Source organism: Scyliorhinus canicula, chromosome 7 (genome assembly GCF_902713615.1).
Source record: "Scyliorhinus canicula chromosome 7, sScyCan1.1, whole genome shotgun sequence".
Lineage (NCBI taxonomy): Eukaryota > Metazoa > Chordata > Chondrichthyes > Carcharhiniformes > Scyliorhinidae > Scyliorhinus > Scyliorhinus canicula.
Window position 1 is genome coordinate 145,308,460 of NC_052152.1, and position 23,883 is coordinate 145,332,342.

The 23,883-nt window shown below is 47.3% G+C and overlaps 1 protein-coding gene across 2 annotated transcripts in view; it reads left to right on the forward strand.

Moving 5' to 3' along the window:
* The window catches only part of LOC119969437 (protein-glutamine gamma-glutamyltransferase 2-like), a 98,595-nt gene that overhangs the window by 56,397 nt on the left and 18,315 nt on the right, over positions 1-23,883 (forward strand). For both annotated transcript variants that reach the window (XR_005461353.1, XM_038803072.1), the window contains exons 7-9: positions 13,998-14,133; positions 19,587-19,690; positions 22,727-22,969. Coding sequence is in view for 1 of the 2 variants with exons in the window: in XM_038803072.1 (XP_038659000.1) it covers positions 13,998-14,133; positions 19,587-19,690; positions 22,727-22,969 (483 nt within the window). In the remaining variant the exon portion in view is untranslated. The remainder of the gene's footprint in view (positions 1-13,997; positions 14,134-19,586; positions 19,691-22,726; positions 22,970-23,883) is intronic.

A 23,883-nucleotide genomic window follows, 5' to 3' on the forward strand; every position in this document is an offset into this window, starting at 1 on the left:
GCCTTCCTTCACCCCCCACCCCTCCTTTCCCTCGCATCCCCTCCCCCAGTGCTTTCTTCTCCCCCCCCCCACCCGAACCCTTCCTTCACCCTCCTCCCAACCCTCCCTCTCCCCCAGCCCCAGAAGTGAACCACATGTATGCCTAACAATGCCCTCTGTGACCCTGCAGAAGTTGTCCCACACCCGTCGAGAGAGGGCCCAGTCTGGTGGCGGCGTGCCGATCATCAGAATCCTCACAACCTTCAAAGAACAAGCCCTGGCACTGCAGAGCATGGCCCATTCACTGGGGGACATGTCCCAGTGTTGAGGAGCATCGCCAAGTGCGTTGACACGATGGTGCATTCATTGGGGAGCTGGTCCCAAGGGCTAGAGCTAGGGCTGGTCGGGTCAGACGGGCAACCGGGGCTAAATCCAGCTGCCCCTCCATTGGCATTGACCAGAAGGAGGGGTGCTGCGCGAAAACCCGTACCCATCTATAGACTGGCGATGGTAGCCACCAGTTCTCCTGAGTTCCACCACTCTGACGACGGCGTGTCTCACAATCAGTACCCAGAACAGAGTGACACAGCTGTGCATGGAGCAAGTGTGCCGGAGCCCTCTGGCCCTAGAGCCCCCAGAGGACGCCTGCCAGAGGCATCATCGGCCATCTCTTTATGAGCACCCTGGAAGATACACTTAGAATCAGCTGTAGAGTAAGGAAGTTCAAATACGATGGCTGAGAGGGCATAGGAATGGGGTGGGGAGGTAGGTAGGGGGGTAAGGAAAGGTGTGTGCGTTGGGAAGCATGGGGTGGGGGGTGGAGTGGGGGGAGAGTTGGGAGTGTGGGGTGGCACGATCGGGAGAGTGGACAGTGTTGTACATTTGTCCAAGACAAATTTAAAAACTCTCACCACAACCAGTATGATGAGTTTGGTTCTTTGATCCACCAACCACCAGTCCCCTGCCCCATCCCCCCAGACTTGGGGTCCTGGCTCCCATGCCACTCCCCCCACCTATCAAGTCCTGCCCACACACTCCCCACCATGGCGGGTGGGGAGGGCCCTGCTCATCCGACTGCACATGCACAGCCATGCCACTCTGTTCTGCGTACTGGTTGTGAGACACGCCGTCTTCAGGGTGGTGGAACTCATCCGACTGCACATCCTGCACCCTAGACACCTGAGCAGAACATCACCAAACCCCGGCTCCAACATGTGCTCGGAGCTGGAGCCCATTCCCTAGATGTTCGGAGGTTAGCTGCTGCATCTGTGGTGCTGCCTCCCGCAGTGTTGATACAGTATCCATGCATCATGTTGTGATCGGGATGATCGGCAATGAGCCCCACATGCTACATGGCACGTTTACCCATAGGGATCCTCTTGGGATGTGTGAAGTGCTCACATAACCACAATTGCCAATTTCCTATTAGCAATAGCCTTCAGCAATACAACCAGAAGCTGCCGTGGTCAGTGGGAGTTATGGGTGGCCGGTGGGGAAATCAGGCAGGGACTAGGGTTTCCCCGGGAATGGATACACGCAAACAATTCAGGGGTTGATATGGAGGACCCACGCACGGTTGCACCCCCACCCCTCCCAGCAGAGAGCCCCTCCCCTCAGTCCTGATGTTCCCAGACCCCCATTGCGGTCCATCCCAACCAGATCTGCAGCCCCCCTAGTCCCCCCCCCCCCCCAACCCTCTCCGAGCACAGGGGCAGCAAGCCCAGTGCCCCCGGATTCATTGCCTGCATGTGAAGATGGCTACTCACCTTCCAGGGTCCCCGCAGCAGCCCTTCCACCAGATTCACGTTTTTCTAATCGGCACCAGCATAACCACTGCTGGGGAGGCTGCTAGGTCACGGTGGTTATTGGATAAGGGGTGGCTTTCAATTAATTTTATGGAGATAGGGCTTAAGTGATGATTATTGGTTAGTCACCACGCTACCGTGAGATCCCGATTTCGCTGAAGGGCAATGAATGCCCACTCAAGGAACTTATCGTGCTCGCACTGGTCTTCATCCAGTGGCGAGTGGGTGACTCACCATGTGGGAATCCCAAACAGCAAACCCTATTGGGGTTGCTTGCGAACATCCGGGGCGAATCTCTCATTCAAAGGCACTCAATGCCTGATTGAGCGACCCGACAGAGGGAAAGTGAGGCCCACTGAGATTCACTCCATTGCCTTTGCTGCCGAACCCCTGCACGCCCAGAACTACCTGCCAGCCACCATTGCCATCGCTCACCATTGATGGCCTGGGCACCTTTGTGATCCAGGGCCAGTGCCCCCTGGGTGGCACTGCTTGCAACAACAGCTTTCGACCTCTGACTGGCCTGTAACTCTCGGGGGAGTATGATTCCCGCCTTTGCGGTCTTGACCCAGGGAAGGATTGATGCCCAATTAATAATAATCTTTATTGTCACAAGTAGGCTTACATTAACACCACAATGAAGTTACTGTGAGATGCCCCTAGTCGCCACATTCCGACACCTGTTTGAGTACACTGAAGGAGAATTCAGAATGTTCAAATTCCCTCACAGCCTGTACTTTCGGGACTAGTGGGAGGAAACTGGAGCACCCGGAGGAAACCCACGCAGACACGGGGAGAACGTGCAGACTCCACACTGCCAGTGACCCAGCCGGGAATCGAATAGGAGACCTTGATGCTGTGAAGCCACTGTGCTACTGTGCTGTCCTCATAAGTGCCTGATGGGCACTCGATTCGGTGAGCCTGCCCGAATAGAGACAACACGGGCTCTCGCCAACTCTCTCACTGGCGGGTAACATCCCTGTCACCTGAGTTCAATTCTGCCCGTACTGAACAAGGCAGGTAAAATCAAATACAATTCAGGTTGGCATTGGATCAAACACGCCTCTTGATTAAGGATAGCGCTGGCAGAACCTCTGAAGCGAAATCTAACAGCAAAGGGAAAGTAGAGTAAAATATGTACCAGCGGGACTGCTCGTAGTGTTTTTTACACATAGCTGCAGTGCAAACAAAGGCAGGAAGATTTCATTGTGTCAGTATTTCCACTGGCCTTGTGACCTGTTTCTTTTGAACCAGAAATAAGGTAAAACAAAATGTTCCTGTCTTTGTCCACAGGGCCGTGAGGAAATATCCCCATGCCAAGATAATCAGTAGTTAAGGAGAATCGTAAAATTGGTTTCACTATATGAAAGAAAAGGAAGTGGTAAAAAAAGATTCCCTCCTGTTTGAAGATGAGATAAAACCAAGACCCAGCATGTGAAAAGTTCAATTTTATACCACCATGTTGTCAGAGGAAATCATGCTGTTATGTTGCAAGGCTTCATTTCATGATAATCAGTGTCACTTCTGCTTCAATTCTGTTCTCTCGTCTTCTGTAATTGGCTATCTCCACATGTGCTCCTGAATAGCATTTAGAGGCATCATAGTCAAGCCAAGTGCAGTCCTCACCATAACACACCAACATTTTGGCAGGAGTAATTTGATAACAAACAGCAGGCCTGATTTAGGGAAATTGTTGAATACTTGTTGAATACTTGCACGGTGGCATTGCGGATAGCACAATTGCTTCACAGCTCCAGGGTCCCAGGTTTGATTCCGGCTTGGGTCACTGTCTGTGCGGAGTCTGCACATCCTCCCCGTGTGTGCGTGGGTTTCCTCCAGGTTCTCTGGTTTCCTCCCATAGTCCAAAGATGTGCAGGTTAGGTGGATTGGCCATGATAAATTGCCCTTAGTGTCCAAAATTGCCCTGAGTGTTTAGTGGGGTTACTGGGTTATGGGGATAGGGTGGAGGTGTTGACCTCGGGTAGGGTGCTCTTTCTAAGAGCCGGTGCAGACTCGAAGGGCCGAGTGGCCTCCTTCTGCACTGTAAATTCTATGGTAATCTATGAATAACAAGAATTGATTTACACCATTAAGGTGAAGTGCTTATTCAAATGTTATCTTTGGCACCTTGGCACAAAGCAAAAGAAAGAAATTGGGCAAGGAGGATTGAAAACTTGGAACAGAGCCCATCCCTTTTTTCCTCCTGCTCAGATTTATATTTTATAAAGTGCCCAAGTGTTGCATGGAACAACGGTGCAAATTTTTGTAAAACAAGAAGGGATCCACGCTTTGGCCAGGATCCACAAGTCCTTCCCTCAAACTTGTCACTCACCATTTATTGCAGGGGCGTGGGGAATAGGAACGGGCTGTATTTCACACATCTGCAGTACATCAAGGCAGCAGGACATTTAAAAGAACAGCTGCCTTCACTCAGGTCCTGGCCTACTTCAAACAGAATTGAGTGCTGTCAATTACTAGCTGACCACTTCAGAATCACTCAAGCGTGAATGACGGTGATTGAAAAGCACCTAATTCTGTTTGAAGTGGGCCCGAGGGAATCCTGCTATCAGGCCGCCATTTTGAATGTGACACATCCCCCTGCATTGCAAATTACCCCCGCATAACAAATCAGCCCCCCCCCCCCAAACCAGGTCTCGCGCCCTCACCCTGAGATCCCCAAAATGTGGAGAGCCCCCACAGAGGCAGTCTCCACCTACACACAGCTGTCAGCCTTGCTGAATTCATCTTCCTTCATGGTTGAGTAATTCTAAAGAACTTCAACCACAATATAAAATAAAATAAATAACCTTTTATTGTACCAAGTAGGCTTACATGAACACTGCAATGAAGTTACTGTGAAAAGCCCCTAGTCACCACATTCCAGTGCCTGTTTGGGTACACAGAGGCAGAATTCAAAATTCTCAATATTTATAAACATCGACACTCAAAGAGAGTTAAATGCATTCCAATCACCCCCTTCATGCTTGAGTGACTTTGAAGTGCTCAGCTGGAAATGAACAGCACTTAACTCTCCTTGAAGTGGTTGCTGTTTGCAGACATTGTGGTTAGAGAATGAAGCAAGTCTGACAGCTATGTTTGCTTCTTCTGGGGGGGCTTCCTGCCAGGTATCCCTTTTCTGGGGGGGCTACCTGACAGATTTATCTTTTCTGAGGGGCTTTTTGACAGAGGTGTCTTGTCTGGAGGGGGGGGGGGGGTCCCTATTTAGGGGGACTCGGGGTGGTTCTTTCATCTGGGGTTCACATTTTTTGGAATACAAACGACATAGATTCACATGAATAATGACTTTTGTAAAAATATTTTAAAATCTGGGTATCTCTTAATCTAGGTCTTGGGGCTGGGGTGATGAGGGTGGTCTGGTGTGGGTGGGGTGGGCAGGTTTTGCATTGTGGGTAGTCCTTGGATGGACTTTGGGGGCAACCTCCTTAAAGAGTTAGCTCCTTGGCCAACCGTAAGATTCATCCCGTCGGGGCCATCCTGGAAAATACCTGTAGTAAATCCCGCCCATGTCCCAAAGACCAGGGAATCATGCAGGTCCGAAGAATATGGTGCCTGGTATGCTAAGTGGATGCAAATGGGTCATGAAGACCGATTTATATCCATTTCCATCCTCCCTCTGTCGTGAACCCAGATCCCACCGCCAGCAGGGGGCAAGAGGCTGCGATCCCATTTTCTTAATGCTAGATTCTCCGCTATATCGGGAACTCAGCTACCAGTGGCAGTGGTGTGTACCTCTACAGGATGAATGGCAGCAACTCGGCAACGCTCCTTCAAGAACAAACCTGTGACTCTGCCACCTAGAAATGCAAGGGAAGCAGGCAGATAGGAAACTCTCACTTGCAAGTTCCCCGCCATATCACATGATGTCCTGACTATAACACTGTTCTCAAAAGCAATTAGAGATGGGTAATAAATGCTGACCTAGCCAGCAACGCCCACATCCCATGAATGAATAAAAAATAAGGCCAGGACTTCTGTCAGATATGAGAAATATAATTCAATTTATCTGGCCCCAGAGTAAGTTCCTGTGAGGATTTTGAATTCTCCTTTGTTCATTTGCAAGATTTTAAAATGTTTTTACAAAAGTCATCATTCATGTGTGTCTATGTAGTTTGTATTCCATAAAAATGTAATGGAGTCAACCTGGAGCCACCATGGACAGTTGAGCTTTCGACTTGTAACAACCATCTGTGGGAAGTTGTTGATAATTTATTTCAAGGCTTGTGAATGATTGCAGCCATGAAGAATTATTTAATTCTTCCTCTTAACCCATTCCAATTATGACAAAACATCATCTTGACGGAGCCTGAGAGAGTAACTGAATATTAATATGGGGGCCGCCCCAGTCTCGGTTAGTGCTAGCTTTACTGGTGAGTCACAGAATTGGTCTGAAGGTTTGGCACTTCCGGTGGCAAACCCCCCCCCCCTCCCCCCACCCCCCCTCCAACGACAGAGACATGTTTGTAAGCGCTCCCTTACAATTCACTCCCAGTCAGCATACAGGCACAGAGGCATGGCACCATGCAGACCTGCTCCCTGCTTTGGCAATGCTGACCACCATCACAGGATCCCCAGCGGCGAAGAGTGGGAACAATGGGAAAATCAATTTGCTGCAAAATACGTCACGGGTTCAGGGTGAAAAAGTCCCCCATTTTGCATCAGTCATTGGATGGAATGCAAATCCACATTTGCTCAATTCTGTGTATTTGCCACAGTAGTTTCTTTATAGTGATAAAGAAAAAGAGCACACCCATTACACAGCAGTGTTGAGGAAAGAAAGAGGCTTTTGGTTGTACATGCACAGGAGCAGATTATGCTCTGTAAGCATGCAAGCACAGCACCAATTTCAGCACAGGGCTTGATAAATGATAGAGCTTAGAAAAAGCAAGTCACGTTAACCTGTTGCTGGTGATTGCAGGTTATTTATTCAGCATATCTCATTGTCTGATTTGATCTCTGAAAAGAGAATTCTAATTAAACTGTCACATAAATAAAAGGATTGCTCAGCTTTTGTACTTAAAAATTAGCAGCGATCATTCAGAAATTTGTCATTCAGGTGCCAGACATTTCTGTGGAGACATGACCTCCTCTTCCACACTAATCATTTCTTATGTTAGCTGTGTTGCTGTTGCTGTTCATTCTGCATCCACCAATGAGAATTAAGACATGGGATATTCCCAGGATTGGAAGCATGGGTCGGAGCTCCTCATAGCAGTAACAAGTGACTTTTCAGAGAACTTGTTTACATCATTTGGACCTTCTGGGTGTCATTTGCAGTAATGTGTTGCATTTGAGTTTTTCCAAAATAGTTACTTTAGGGTCACCAGACTCGCTCATCGTCAGTTCCCCTCCAAAGACAGAGACATGTTTGTAAGCGCTCCCTTACAATTCACTCCCAGTCAGCATACAGGCACAGAGGCATGGCACAAAAAAAGTAAGGTTAAGGGGGGGGGGGGGGGGGGGGGGGGGTTGTTGGGTTACGGGTATAGGGTGGATACGTGGGTTTGAGTAGGGTGATCATGGCTCGGCACAACATCGAGGGCCGAAGGGCCTGTTCTGTGCTGTACTGTTCTATGTTCTATGTACCATGCAGACATGCTCCCTGCTTTGGCAATGCTGACCTGGCCAGGCTTCTGGATGCTATGGATATGAGGCGGGACGTCCTGGGTTGGATTCTCCGCATCCCGATGCCGAAATCACATTCGGCGACGAGGGAGAATCTGTTTTGGTGCACGAAATCGGGACCAGCACCTGTTTTGCAATTCGCCCCCCCCCCCCCCGAAAATCGGTGTACTCGTGGATTATGCCATGTCGAGTATCCACCGCCAAAGGCCATTGCCTAAGGCCCGCCCCACGATGCTCTGTCTCCGACTGGCTAAATTCCCGACGGCGAGGTTATAACATGGTCCCACCATCCGTGATCCTCGCGTGGTGGCTGTCCATGGCCGCCACGGTCAGGGGACAGCAGATCGGCGGGCAGGGGATGGGGGCAATGTGTGCGGGGGTCGGGGTGTGCGAGCGGCCGATGCGGGGCACTATTTTGGCAGTCCAGGTCCGCGGCTGAGTCCGCCATAGAGCAGGACGCGGCCACTGGAGGCCACCGCCATACGCATGCGTGGCCTCTGATCCGGAAATAAGAACATAAGAACATAAGAACTAGGAGCAGAAGTAGGCCATCTGGCCCCTAGAGCCTGCTCCGCCATACAATGAGATCATGGCTGATCTTTTGTGGACTCCGCTCCACTTTCCGGCCCGAACACCAAAACCCTTAATCCCTTTATTCTTCAAAAAACTATCTATCTTTACCTTAAAAACATGTAATGAAGGAGCCTCAACTGCTTCACTGGGCAAGGAATTCCATAGATTCACAACCCTTTGGGTGAAGAAGTTCCTCCTAAACTCAGTCCTAAATCTACTGCCCCTTATAAGAACATAAGAACTAAAATGTCGGGGGGTGTATCGGCAGCTAGAGCTGCGAGCTCTATGACAGCTGCCTACTAGCCCCCTGCAAAAATTTGGAATCTGTGGCCTTTTTACGCCAATTTTCCCGATGGCGTGGGGACATAGTCCCAAAATCGGAGAATCCAGCCCCCTGTTCCCCCCGAGGGGGTCAGACGACCAGCAGCGGGGCTGTCCATTCCGCCTGGGAGGCAGTGGCAGCAGACGTCCATTCGGGCTGCCATACATTTCAGGAAGAAGACCAATGACCTCCAAGCTGCAAGGAAAGGTTAACACCACGCCCCTGCCATTAGTTCCGCCTGCCACCACTCCCCGCCCCGGACCCACCAAGTACAGTGGCAGCCACCTCGCTCCCCTGCCCCACATCCGACAATTGCACTCATGACCCAGCACATCCCGGCACCCGCCAACATAACCCTTCCTGTCCAGGTGCAGTGCCCACACATACAACCTGACATAGATCTTCCCCCCCCCCCCCCCCCCCCCCCCCCCCCCGCCGCCAATGCAACAGGTGCATGGCTCACAGTACCATCTCTCTGTCCCTGAAGAAGTTAGTCCATAACAGGGGTGAAAGGGCCAAGGTGGGTGGCGGGGTTGCCGACATCAAAGTTTTCATCCCTGGAGTTTGCGGGTTGACCAAGGAAACAGCAATCATGAACAGTGAGGTTGACTTGCACCGCAGAGGTGAGGATCCACTGCCCCTTCACATTGATGACGTTCCTCAGGTAAGTTGATCATGTCAGACAAAAGTATTCTTCCCTCTGACTGACTACATGTCACTTCTCTCACAGGACCTCCACCTGATGGGACTGAACATCCAGGGCCACCCTCTACCCCCCCACCCCATTCCAATAGAACACCTTGGGGGAGAGGCTTCACAGCTGTCATCCCACCTTCCACCAGCGCAGAGATACACACCTTGGTGGGCTGAATTAATGAACATGCTGCTCGGGAACACCACACAGTTGCTGATGCACATCAGGTGAAGGCAGGAACATCCAGGGGAGTCAGCAGTCGGAGGTCTGCTGGATCCCAGGACTCAGCTGAATTCCAGTCAGATGCCGAGCCTCTGGGCACTGAGACAGACGTTAGAGCACAAGTGTGCGATCCAGGATGGGATGTTAGCGACACTCTGGCGAGTGCATACCTGATTGGAGGAGTCCAACAGGCTACAGGCACAGGACATGGGGCTGACAATGCATGGCATCGAGGCCAACACTGCTCGGGTGCTGACCGCAGTGGAAAGCCTGGAGCACGACTTCAGTTTCATGAGTGCGGTGTCCAAGGCATGGCTCAGTCTGTAACAGGCACGGCTGAGGAGCTTAACATTATGTCACAGTCAATGAGGGACCTGTCCCAGATTCAGGTGGACATTGCTGAGCCACTGCAGAGCATGGACCAGTCACTGAGGATCATCACTGAGGGCGTCAACACCATGGTGCAGACAATGAGTGCTGGCAAAGCCAGATGACTCAGACTCTTCTGGAGCTCACTCCAGCTGCGCCTCCATCCCATGGAGACCCCCAGGGCACTAAGGGCACTGTTCGGGAAGAGGAAGCGCTGGGGGCCAACACGGTGCCTGTCACCAGGGAGGCCACGGAAGTCTCCATCTCATTTGAATCTCTCTCTGACCTGACACTGGCGTGTCTCATGGTCAGTGGGCAGAACATGGTCGCACGGTGATGCCTGTTTTGATGGTAAATCGGCTGAGGCCTTCCAGCATCGAGCACCAGAGGACGTCCAACATGGGCACCCAGGCCACAGGAACAAAAAGCAGCAGGGTGAAGATGTAGCAGGAGAGCATGAAAGATGAAGAAGATTTAGGATCCTTGAGTGGGCACTCGGCAGGTGGAGGGAGCTATCTGTAGGTCGAGGCAATCGGGATTTCAAATGCTCACCATTAAATACCTGTTACATGTGCAGCGTCTGTCACGCAATTCTTCATAAGGGGCCTGCCTATACCCCCAACCCTGTTGCCCTACGTATCCATTCAGGGCTGCGGCGACCTTCATGGCCACCAAGAGTGGGCCTCCTCCTCCTGCATGGACTGCCAAGTCAGCAAGGACATGGCAAAGGTGCCACAAAGCGTCTTTGCTGAGAGGGAACCTCCCACGGTACATACTTTCCATAATCTTCTCGAATGACCAACAATTCCTGTACACCTTCACTGACATCCCCCTCTGGATCCCTCCTCGGCCTGATGGGCAGCCGGGTCTGCAGTGTGCGCTGCTGCTCCCTGCCTCTAGCCTGCGTTAACGCTGCTGCCGCCTTCTCCAACACCTGATTGCCTAGGCATCCACCAACACCGGGGTCGGCCACACCATTCATTGTGGTACCTACGAGGAATTGGAGAAGGAGAAAGTCCGACAATCGGTTTGGGCTTCCACCCCAGGACCCTGATATCCGCCAACCCTCTGCCACTATTTTTTGTCCCGCTTTCTCTCAGAGTACCACCCACCGAGCCAGTTATGCTGGAATACCTCTCTCCCGGCCACAGCAGGAGCCCTTAGACCCAGACCCCCACCGGGAACCTGTGTTTAGGTACCCGCCCCTGATCCACACATTCATCCGTTGCTCGCGGGATGTCCTCAGTGCTAGAGCCCTGCTCTTGTATGTCTGAATGTTGGCCGCTGCCTCTATGGTGCTGACGCCTCCAGGGTTCAGGCAAAGTTTCCAGCCCTCAGAGTTTAATTGGAATTCTGGAAATAACACTCATCTGAGACATGGCACCTCTACCACGAGCGGTAAAGTGCTCACATAACTAACAAAGCCGTTTCCTTATTCGCAATAGCATTCAGCTGTGAAGGTGGGGGCTGCTCACAGTCAGAGGGAGTTAAAGTGACCTGCAGCATATAACCTAGAGCAGGACTGTGTCTTGGAATTATTTGGTAGGACATACAGGCAGAAATGCCCTTGTTCCATGTATACACAATATTGGAGGATTGCTTTTTGGCCCCACAGATGCTGAGCCCCTCACCCCTCCAGCCCAGACACGACCCATGACCTACGACACAAAGCATGCCTGAACAGGGACATTATCGCTGGGGGTCCTCCCCGCTCCCGAGCACTGGAGCAGCTACTCCAATGTCCTTAAGCTACAAGCCCAAAAATGGAAATGACTACTGTAGCCATGCTGGCCACGCAAAATGGACACTGAACCAAAGTAAAATGGAAGACAGAAGGAAAAGCCTGTTTAGTGAGAGCAGACAGTCTGCTCTCAACTAATTAGCATTTTGCAAGCAGCAAACCAGTTTCTGGCCAGGTGCAAGATCTCCAAGCCAAAGGTGTTAATGGCAAAGCGCTTAGCATTCTGATGAGGCAGCCCAGATCCAGGCACGAACAATGGCAACATTTCCATCTCAATGTAACACTTAATTGGTTGCGCAGACAGGATGGCACCAAAGTAACGAATATCGAAACCACCCCCCAACACCGAGGAAGGCCTTCGCATTGGAGGATTTTGAAGGTAACCGTTTGGAAACGCTCCAATCGGTACCGAAAGGTAGAGCCCGCCCAGAAGGGGGCAAGGACATTAGAGAGGGGTATAAAGGCAAATTCCCCACATAGCCCGGTCTGTTAAACCCGTGCTCCGGCTCTGACTGACATCTTGCATCCTGACTCCAGCCGTTGAGCACCAGCCGCCGAAACTGTAAGTTCAACGCTCGCTACGCGATCCAAGCCCACTAGACCCCCAGTTACCAGAACGCTTGCTGAAGGCTGCAGTACAAGACCAGGACGAAGGCCTCGTTCCCTGACCTTGCCTGTTCCTGTTAGATAAGTATTCTGTTTGCTTAAGTTTAGTTATAGCTTAGTCTCTTAGTGTGTGCATGAGTATTCATTATAACTGTATAATAAATATTGATCGTTTGAACCTTACTAATCGGTGTATCGTCTTTATTACTTTGAACTTGACCTTGGAATACTTGTGACGGTGTCTATACGGCACCTGGCGACTCCAGAGCTGAATAAATACATAGAACAGAGCCTAGTAGTGTTAAGCACACGTTGAATACGGAGGCGTGTTAATACACTCCAATAAACGCGTTTTACAACCACAGTAAAACGTGCAACACTACTCACCTCCTCAGGTCCCCTCAGCAACGATTGCGGCAGCTCCACCTTTTAAAAAGAGATAAATTACGCCCACATGATCTCTCGCAGTTAATTCACAGGAGGCCATTACATTGGGTTTCCATCTCACTAATGAGATGGAGATTGGTCTTAATTGATGTCTATGATTTTTTTCAGCGTGTTTGGGTGTAATCTGGAACCCACCAGCGAGAGCAAACTGGTTAGATAGCAAACCGACGGATCCCGATTTTGGCCTTTCCTGCTATTTAACCGGCATGCCCTGATCTGCATTGGGCGCAACGCGGTGATTAAATCACACCCATTGTCTTTGTTGGTTATTCAGATCTGTATTTTTAATCCTTCTATTGAACCATGAAGTTAGCGACAAAAGACACTAAAGTAACATTTATAGCCCTGGTTAATTTCCCAGAAGAGGAACTAGTGAGATAAGGACCTTCAAAAAGTGGTTTGAGTTAAATACAAAATATCTCTTTCTGATAAAAAATGTTTTAAAAAAAAATAGAGAGAGGAGAGAAAATTCCAACAAAATGAATTGCTGATCTCTTCAAACATCTGCTCATTAATCCACATAACTAACCAGTGATGACTTTTACATCAATTTATAACTGAAACGTAGGATGAGCACAAGAGATGTCTTGGATTTTGACCCACCGCAAGACAATCAGCATAGATCACATTCTGCCAACTGTATAAGCTCAGTAGAAAGCCTCTTGATCCTACACACGGTAAAATCAACAATTTTTCCTCAGATCTCAAAGGTAGACATGAATCAAGACTACTATTGTAAGTATCTGATGGAGTCGCACAACATCCTTCTCTTTGCCATAATAATCCAGGAGTTAACCCCTTCCAAATAATTTCCACTCATGCCTGTTTTCACCCTCATTGTTTTTCTTGTAGGCACTTTTTTAACCTTTATTTACGGTGATGTATTCATTGGAAGATATAACTATATTGGTGAACCAGATTTTCTGCCATGACCTTATGGAATGTCCAGTTTTAACACTTACATTTTTAACTTCTATTTTTAACATTTCTCTGAAGTCTCAGGCAGCCCTTACTGAAAGTCCCTGTCATTTTGTGTTGCCACTTTTGATGTTTTAAAGCAACAAATGTTTTCCCATGGGGTGTTTGCTCATGAACAGGGACAAATTTGAAGAATCCAGCAATTAAAATGGCTGGGACTTTCTCTCCTCCCTCAATATTTCATCAGTGCTAAACAGAATGAGATGTCCTTGTTTTAATTTCAATCAGTTATTGAGGGTCCTTGCCTCACTATTTTCTCTTCTGGAAAATGTTGTGTCATCATAAATCGTGTGGTTTGATTATGTATTTTAAAGCAGAGATTATAATAACCAACGAACAATGCCTGCCCAAATCTGATATGAAAGTGACTCTTGTTCCATCAGAAATTATCACCAATGCCACCCAGTTTCCACCAGTTGCGATGTAATGAGGGCGCATTCCAACAAGCAGCCCATTCCCGAGCTGTTTTGAACCAAGTGTACCGTTATCTTTCTTTCAATCTTTTAGCGACAAGTGACAAATCGGATAACTGGTGTTTGAGTGGAGCCCGACTTGATTATCCCAGTCTTAAATGCAATCCATACGGGACCCATACTAACACTTGTCACTTTGTTCTAGTCTTGCGGTGTCTGGGAATTCCAACTCGACCTATTACAAATTTCAACTCTGCTCACGACACAGAGCAAAATCTGAGAATTGACAGCTTCATCGATGAGAATGGAAAAAGGGTGAGAAAATCGGGAGATAGTGTCTGGTGAGTTGAGTTCCATCACTTCATTTACTACATTAATTAATTCATTCATTCAGAAAGTATGATAGAAATTGAAAAACATGGCCTGATCTTTCAGGAAACAGTGAATGGATGGGAATTTATTTATTTATTTATTTTATTTAGAGTGCCCAATTATTTTTTTCCAATTAAGGGGCAATTTAGTATGGCCAATCCACCTCCCCTGCACATTTTTGGGTTGTGGGAGCGAAACCCATGCAAACACGGGGTGAATGTGCAAACTCCACACGGACAGTGACCCAGAGCTAGGATCGAACCTGGGCCTCGGCGCCGTGAGGCTGCAGTGCTAACCCACTGCGCCACTGTGCTGCCCCATGGATCGGAATTCATAAGGATGAGTTGGAGGGGTTTGTTTAACTGCTTCTGCACTCCATGACCCAACAGCGACCTTAATTACTACCTCAAACATCAAATAAATCCTCTTTGTGCAAATACTAATAAAGCATGCCTTGCAAAGACATTTCTAAATATACAACCAGACATCTTGTTGGTATTGATTTAAACCACAGGATCAGGAAAATATTTTGCCTCAAGTATCAATGGCCTGTTGCATTGGTGTCAATGGATTCAGATATTCCAGCCTAAGTGTCATGTGTTTTATTATTTAGCAGCTTAATTCCTCTGTGACTGCTCAATATGTCCTGCACAAAGTGCACATTATGATATGAAATCACACTTTTTTCACCCTGTAACCATGGGAACAGACATTGAGGCTAGTTTTTCGTTCATAATCTCAAACTTCAAGTTGTGATCAACCATCCATTAGATATTGTGCGCGATGTTTCTTTCCGGCAATATCAATGAAATAAAACATTTGGAGTTAAGTGAAATGCTTGACAGTCACATTACCCTCATCTTTCTTTACTATTCACAATACAACTGGCTACTGAACAGGTAATTTCACCAAGCAGTTTTACTCAGGAAAGTTTTAAACATGTAGGGTAAAGGTTTCTGCTGTGCTGTGTTTGGAAACAGCAGGTCTTCAATTACATTAACCACCATGGAGAGAGGAAACCTCCTCTCAGACCTGATTCTAATTAGAAATGGCGCTTGTAAAAATTGGTGTGCTTCTGGAAATGATTATAATTTCTGGTGTAGTGGTTTCCTGAGATTAGGACTCATGAAACTGAAACACTAACTTAACTTTTAGAGTACTGAAACTCTATTGGGAGTCTGCCAGTTGACCCAGAAAATAGGTCTGGACCCTGATTAGCTGGCTCCCTGTTAGCACAGGTAGTTACTGAAGGAATTTATAAAGAGTGGGACCTCATTGCTCATTGAGACAATACCAAACTAAGCTAGAGTCACAGACTAACGACACGGACTCTCGTTGATTGTGGCAAGGCTTAAAGAACATAATGGGCTACAAAGCAAAGTCAAGTAGAATTACTGGCAGCAGCACAGCCCTCCCTGATGGACTCAATGCATTCTATGCTTGTTTCGAGCAGGAAACCAACAAACCATTGTCAACTGCCCCAACAGCCTCGGACACACCCATACCTACTGTCACAGCTTCCGATGTCAGATGGGCCTTCTTGAAAGTGATCCCTTAGAAAGCAATGAGTCCTGAGAGTCCATGGTCGTGCACTCAGATCCTGCATGGACCAACTGGTCGGTTTGTTCACGGACATCTTCAACCTCTTCCTACTCCGTTCCGGCACGGTAGCACAGTGGGTAGCACAGTTGTTTCACAGCTCCAGGGTCCCAGGTTCGATTCCCGGCTTGGGTCACTGTCTGTACGGAGTCTGCACGTTCTCCCTGTGCCTGCGTGGGTTTCCTTCAGGTGCTCCGGCTTCCTCCCCCTGTCCAAAGATGTGCAGGATAGGTGGATTGGCCATGATAAATTGCCGCTTCATGTCCAAAAAGGTTAGGTTGGGTTACAGGGATTGGGTAGAGGTATGGGATACTCTTTCCAAGGGTCGGTGCAGACTCAATGGGCTGAATGGGCTCCGTCTGCACTGCAAATTATGTGTCTTTGTTACCTTCTAAGCTCCCCACCTGCTTCAAGAAGACCACCACCATATCGGTGCCAAAGAAGAACAGGGCAACATGCCTCAACGACTACCGTCTGGTGGCTTTGACATCTATCACTATCAATTGCTTCGAGAGGTTGGTCATGAGACACATCAACTCTATACTTCCAGAATGTCTTGATTCACTGCACGGTGCAGGGGTGGCACAGTGGTTAGCAATGCTGCCTTACAGTTCCAGGGACCCAGGTTCAATTCTGGCCTCAGTTGACTGTGTGGAGCTTGCACTTTCTCCCCATGTCTGCATGGCTTTCCTCGGTTTCCTCCCACAGTCCATAGATGTGCAGGTAAGGTGGATTAGCCATGCTAAATAGCCCTTTACTCGCCAAAAGATTAGGTGAAGTTACTGAGTTATGGGGATAGGATGGAGGCGTGGGCTTAAGTAAGATATTCTTTCTAACCGCCAATCCAGACTTGATAGGCTGAATGGCTTTCATCTGCACTGTAAATTCGATGAATTCACATAATGCCACAACAGTGAACAGCAGACGCTATCTCCCTGGCCCGACACTTGTCCCGGGAGCATCTTGACAACAAGGACTCCTACGTCAGACTCCTATTCACACTACAGACTCCTACGTCAGACTACAGCTCTACCTTCAACACCATAATCCCAGTGAAGCTCAAATCAAAGCTCCAAAACCTAGGACTTGGCTCCTCCCTTTGCAACTGAATCCTCGTCTTCCTGATCCATAGATCACAATCAGTAAGGATTAACAACAACATCTCCTGAATACTGGGGCCCTGCAAGGCTGCGTACTTGGCTCCCTACTATACTCTCTATACTCCACACGACTGTGTGGCAAAATTTGGCTCCAACGCCACCTCCAAGTTTGCTGCTGACACTACCATATTGGGTTGGATCTTGAACAACGATGAGTCAGATTTCAAGAGGGAGACAGAGAACCTTGTGTTGTGGTGTGACAACAGCAATCTGTCCCTCAATGTCAGCAAAACTAAAGAGCTGGTGTTTGTCTTCAGGAAGAGAAGTATTGAACACACCCCTGTCTGCATCAATGGTGCCAAGGTGGAGATGGTTGACAGCTTCAAAAGCTTCAAATTCCTACGTAAGCACATCACCAACAATCTGTCCTGGTCTACCCTTGTTGATGCAACTACCAAAAAAGCATAACAGCACCTATTCTTCACCAAGAAACTAAACGAATTTGGCTACATAGATTGACTCTTACCAATTTTTACAGATGCATCGTAGAAGGCATCCTATCTGGCTGCATCACAGCATGGTATGGCAATTGGTCGGCCCAAGACCGTAAGGAACTACAGTCGTGAACACAACCCGCTCCATCACACAAATCCGCCTCCCATCCTTTGACTCTGTCTCCACCTCCAACTGCCTTGGGAAAGTGAGCAGCATAATCAAAGACCTCTCCCACTCGGGTCATTCTCTCTTCCAACCTTTTCCATCGGGCAGAAGATACAAAAGTCTGAAAACGCGCTCTAACAGATTCAAAAACAGCTTCTTCCTTGCTGTTGCCAGATTCCTAAATGACCCTCTTATGGGCTGAACTGATCTCCCCGTACATCTTCTCTACTGAGTAGTACTGCACTCCTGTATGCTTCACACGATGTCTGTGTCTATGTATTTACATTGTGTATTTATGAATGTCCTATTTTCTTTTCAAGTATGGAACGATCTGCCTGGACTGTATGCAGAACAACACTTTTCACTGTATCTCGGTACACATGATAATAAATCCAAATCTATTACAGTGTGAGTCATGCAGATCGAGCAGGGACTTCCTAGGTTGGCCCTCACCCTATCCTAGGCCTTACAGAGGACTGGCATATGGTTGGACGCATTTTAAATAGCGCATGTGGAGACTACCTATGAGATGCAGGCCAGGGAGATGGGCTGAATTCCGTAGGATTTATTGCAGCTGCAGCATGTTACCAGCCCTCGTCCTAAGTGTTAGCCTGTGGGGGGGAAGGGGGAGACCTTCCGACAGGTGAGCAGTTAGGCTCACTTGACTGTGTCTACACTGGATCTACCCAGTGCCAGGAATCAAATCTCCTTTCCTCAGAGACCCTGACTGTGTACTATTTAGCAGTTGTCTCCACAAACGTGCAATTTAGCATCTTGGCAATTGGCAGTCCCCTAATGCCACCTCATCTGGCAGGGGCACTGCCAGGTTGTTGATGCCCAGGTGGCATTTCACCCATGCTGGGTTTTGGGCAGGGGTTGTGCTGCCCTTGTGAGGTGGGGTGCAAGGGCTCCAGGACCCCATTATGTGGGGGGGGGGGGGGGTTCTAGAGATTGGGATGTCAGGTAAGCGGAGCGGGGAACACTCAGCTAAACGTACCCTCACACGGGACTCTGTTTCATTTCCATTCAATCGCGCCCACATTCCTACCTCCGAGAGTAGAAGAGGGAGGAAGACTTTTTTATACTTAATGGACCCATTCAGGGCTATCTTACAAGTCTGCCGGCATTTAACTGGTTCCCAAACAGATTCCCCCCACCTGCCCCAGCTCCATGTGCCTTGAAGGTAAGAAACAGTAAGAATGGTGAAATAGGAATACTGGTCCAAACTGTCTTGTATGCCTTAAGATGGAACATCAATAAACTGGGAAACCAGAGTACAGGTCCAACTGTTTCTTTCTTATTGGATGGAGAGTAGGTACCTAAATTTGAATCAACAACAATAGGTTAAAATAATAAATTACTTTATTTTCAACCCAAAATATGTGTATGTGCTATGTTGAAGGCAGCAGGCCAGGATTAAGGGATGTATAAATATGCTGAAGTTTATTTGTGGACTTTTACAAAAACTTAACTTCAGGAGAATGTTTAAAAATTCTTTCATGGGAGATGGCCAGCATTAATTGTCCATTCTGAATTGTCCTCGAGAAGGTGAGACTAAATGGGTGAGAAGAGTCTAAGGTAGGCTATAATAGTATGTCGCCTTTTGAAGGACCAAATGGGATTTTAAAACATTGATGCAGTTTTAAGTGCCTGGTGGGAGTGACATGTAAGGGACTGGTTTAGCTCAGTGGGCTAGACAGCTGGTTTTTGATGCAGAACAAGGCCAGCAGCACGGGTTCAATTCCCGTACCAGCTGAGAATTCTTAATTCTCCCTCTGTGTACCTGAGCAGGCACTGGAATGTGGTGACTAGGGGCTTTTAACAGTAACTTCATTGCAGTGTTAATGTAAGCCTACTTGTGACAAAAAAGATCATTTATTAATCACTTTTTAATAGAGAAGTTCTAATATTTACATTTTCCAAGCCAGTTCTTAATTTCTCCATTGAAACTAAGAACCGAAGAGGATGAAGCCATGCCTGTAAACTAGTTTTAAGACTAATTATAAAAATCCAAGTAAAGGGGTAGCGGTTATTAACTATAATTATTCTCTGTAACACTGAAGGAATTTCCACTGCTGGATTGAATCGTGGATGACACGCCCTGATCTGAAGCCAGGCTATGATGGTTGGCAAGTACTAGACCCAACACCACAGGAGAAAAGTAATGGTAAGGGTGCATATCATGGTGTATACAATAATAATTTTGGGTAAGTGCCTTTTACTGTGATGTGCTTAGTTTGAGACTCTCCTTTGGCAAATAAAAATGAAATGGTCCCCTGATGGTGAAGTAAATGTTTCTCCAAAAGAAATATTTGCAAGGCACCGTAATCAACTTCAGATTGTCATCTCATAAACCAGAAATAATTCATCCTTCAACTAAATAGCATGTCAAGTCTATTTATAGCCGTTACAATTTCTCGCCTGTCAAAAGTACCGCCAAAAATTCTCCCTAACTATCTCTTGTGTGTTTCACTCTTTATCTCGGACGCAAAGCATTCCTTTAAAAGAAGGCCAATCTTTTTAAGTTGGGCTTTTCTGACCTGAAGCTGAAGATTTATAAACAGTTCCAAATGCCTTCTGACTGACCTTCAGAGCTTGCAGTCGGCTTTCATTATCTGGACATGCTTATTTAGATTTGTTCCTCAGGGAACACTTGAGCTTGACCTTATAAGGTGTGGGCTATGTTAGCAGCTGTAAAAAACTACCCTGCAAGTCCCAAGCTGCTACACCACAGGAAATGTATCAAAAAAGATCATGTGGGATGGGGAAGGAGGTGGAATTTTACTCTCCCAACCAAAGCCCCTTGCTAGTGTAATTGAAGGCTGGGGAGGCGCATAAAATCAATAGGGTGGCCAGCCGACTGCCTTCCCACACATCCCCCGAGCTGTCTCTCTCATTACAGGTAGTGACTCAGGAAACCTGTCTGTCCTTAATTCTAATGAGGCCATTAAGTTGCCAATGAAAACCCAATTAAGGGCCTCTTTCCATCCCTGGCATCATAGTACATTGCACATGCCCATTGGTCACTGCAGGAACTGGGGAACTTTATTGACCCCTTTAATCCCATCTTGGTTTTACATTTCCTTTTGATTTATTTTTTGTTTAATGTATCCCTTTAAGGGGTTGCCCATTTAACTTCTGCCCCAGTTTGTTTCATTTGATTTCATTGGTCAACGCTAAATAGGAGCACTGTGGAACATAATATGGGAAAGGAGGAAGGAAAGTGGCCAGCTGTCTACTTTGTTTACATAAAATAAAAATTGGGAAGGAAGGAGATATTTCCTTTGGAGGGCCATCTGTAGTCATTGGGGGTATGGCCCAAGATGGTACCCCTCCTTTGTGCCTCCTCCCAGATCTCAGCGCACCTTCATCGTCACCCCTGACCAGGGTCCTCAATCCCCAGACTCAGCTAAGCCTGTTAGGCATGTTGTTTTCTTGTCATTCGTCCGGTGGCCCTGACTTTAGTCGTAATAAAGTGCTTTGAGAAGTTGGTCATGAAACACAGCACCTCCATACTCCCAGAATGCCTTGATCCGCTGCAATTCGCATACCGCCGTAACCGGTCCACAGCAGACGTTATCTCCCTGGTTCTACACTCATCCCTAAAGCATCTCCACAACAAGGACTCCCCCACCAGACCCCTATTTATTGACTACAGGTCCACCTTCAACACCATAATCCCAGCCATGTTCTTATCAAAGCTCCAAAATCTAGGACTTGGCTCCTCACTCTGCAACTGATTCCTCGACTTTCTGACCCACAGACCACAATCAGTAAGAATAAACAGCAATACCTCATCCACAATAGTCCTCAATACCGGGGTCCCGCAGGGCCGCGTACTGAGCACCCTACTATACTCACTGCACACACACGCCTGCATGGCAAAATGTGGTTCCAACTTCACCTACAAGTTTGCTGATGATACGACCATAGTGGGCCAGATCTCGAATAACGACGAGTCAGAATAGAGGAGGGAGATAGAGAACCTAGAGGAGTGGTGTAGCTACAACAATCTATCCCTCAATACCAGCAAAACTAAAGAGCTGGTCATTGACTTCAGGAAGCAAAGTACTGTACATACCCCTGTCAGCATCAACGGGGCTGAGTTGTAGATGGTTAGCAGTTTCAAATTCCTAGGGGTACACATCTCCAAAAATCTGTCCTGGTCCACCCACGTCGACGCTATCACCAAGGAAGCACAACAGCGCCTGTACTTCGTCAGGAAACTAAGGAAGTTCAGCATGTCCACATTAACACTTACCAACTTTTACAGGTGCGCCATAGAAAGCATCCTATCTGGCTGCATCACAGTCTAGTATGGCAACTGCTTAGTCCAAGACCGCAAGAAACTACAGAGTTGTGAACACAGCCCAGACCATCACACGAACCTGCCTCCCATCCATTGACTCCATCAATACCTCCCACTGCCTGGGGAAAATGGGCAGCATAATCAAAGACCCCTCCCACCCAGCTTACTCACTCTTCCAACTTCTTCCATCGGGCAGGAGATACAAAAGTCTGAGAACACGCACGAACAGACACAAAAATAGCTTCTTTCCCGTTGTTACCGGACTCCTAAACGACCCTCTTATGGATTCACCTCATTAACTACACCTCTGAATGCTTCACCCGATGCCTGTGTTATGTAGTTACATTGTGTACCTTGTTTTGCCCTATTATGTATTTTCTTTTATTTTCTTTCTTTTCATGTACTTTATGATCTGTTGAGCTGCTCGCAGAAAAATACTTTTCACTGTACCTTGTTACACGTGACACTGAACAAAATCCAATAATCAAAATCCAATCCAAATCGAGCATATTATCAGTGTGGGGCAGCCGTTTTTTAAATTGATGAGTTGCTGACTGGCTTTTCTGTTGGGCACATGTGCAATCGATATGCATTAAATTATCGGAAGATAAATATGAGATTTAGATGGTAGCCAACTGCCTTAAAATCTTAACTCTTACAGCATATGTCATCTGAACCCAAGATGAGATTCTGCCATGCAATCACTTCTGAATAATCATTATTAACAACATAATTAATGAATAAATAGTTCAAATTGATCACAAATTTAAGCTGCATAATGTTCCAAAAGCTTTGACAATTCCAGATATTGCACATTTCTAAAATTGTTCAAAAGAACAGAATGCAATGTTGCAAGGTTGACGTGGTGGTGATGTTCAGTTTTATTCTTTTCAGGAATCTATTGCTGTGGACCGGCTTCGGTTAAAGCCATTAAAAGTGGAGATGTCAATCTGAAATTTGATACCCCGTTTGTCTTTGCTGAAGTCAACGCAGATTACGTCTCGTGGCTTCTCTATAAAGATGGAACAAAAAAGCAGATTGAGGTTAATCATCGATTAGTTGGTCAGAATATCAGTACAAAGGCCGTTGGCAGTGATGAGCGTGAAGATATTACACACAATTACAAATATGCAGAAGGTAAGCAGTGATCAGGCTGGCGTTCTAATTGGCATCAACATCAAACGTTAAAGGAAATAATTGAAAACAAGGTTAATGAGTTTTATTTAATCACCCCTAAGTGGATAATTCAGTGACTGAATGATCCTTAGAAACATAGAATCCCTACCGTGCAGAATGAGGCCACTGGACCCATTGAGTCTGCGCCAACCCTTTGAATGAGCACCCTACACATGTCTTGTTTTTTGTCAAATCGAAAAAATGGAAGGGAAATGATCGACTGACCTTGGCCTAAGGCCACCATTCTGAAGCATGAAGCCTAATTTCTGAAAGGCAGGAAGAGGTGCTCATTAATCTGCTGAGTGCTTCCATTCCGGTGGAGTGATTAGATGAGCTGAGGTCATTCCCCTTAAAGCAAAGAATGTCAAGAAGAGATTTACTAGACGGGTTCAAAACCCATCAAGGGTTTTGATCAAGTAAATAAAGGGAAACTGAGCACTATCTACTGTGGTGATGTGCATCACTGTAAATACACAAGGGGTTAATGTAAATACATGTAGACTAGCTAGACACTAGAGGGAGCACCAGAGACATCACACACACACAACCAATACATCAGTTAGATAGGACACGACCAATGGGCATTCACGATACACACTGAGGTGACACGACCACAGGAGGGCATTCCACCAACCCATATATAAAGGACACCACACACATGATCTGCCTCTTTCCAATGGAGACAGTCAGTGAGTACAGAGACAGGGTTGATTCGATATCATTCCCACCACGTAGATTGTAGCAGTCTGGTTAGTCAGCCTGAGTAGTTATAGTAGGATTAACAGTAGTGTCGAACCCAAGTTATAATAGTGTATATAGTTTAATAAATGTGTTGAAGTTATCTCCACATCTGATCCTTCCTTTGTCGAGTGCAC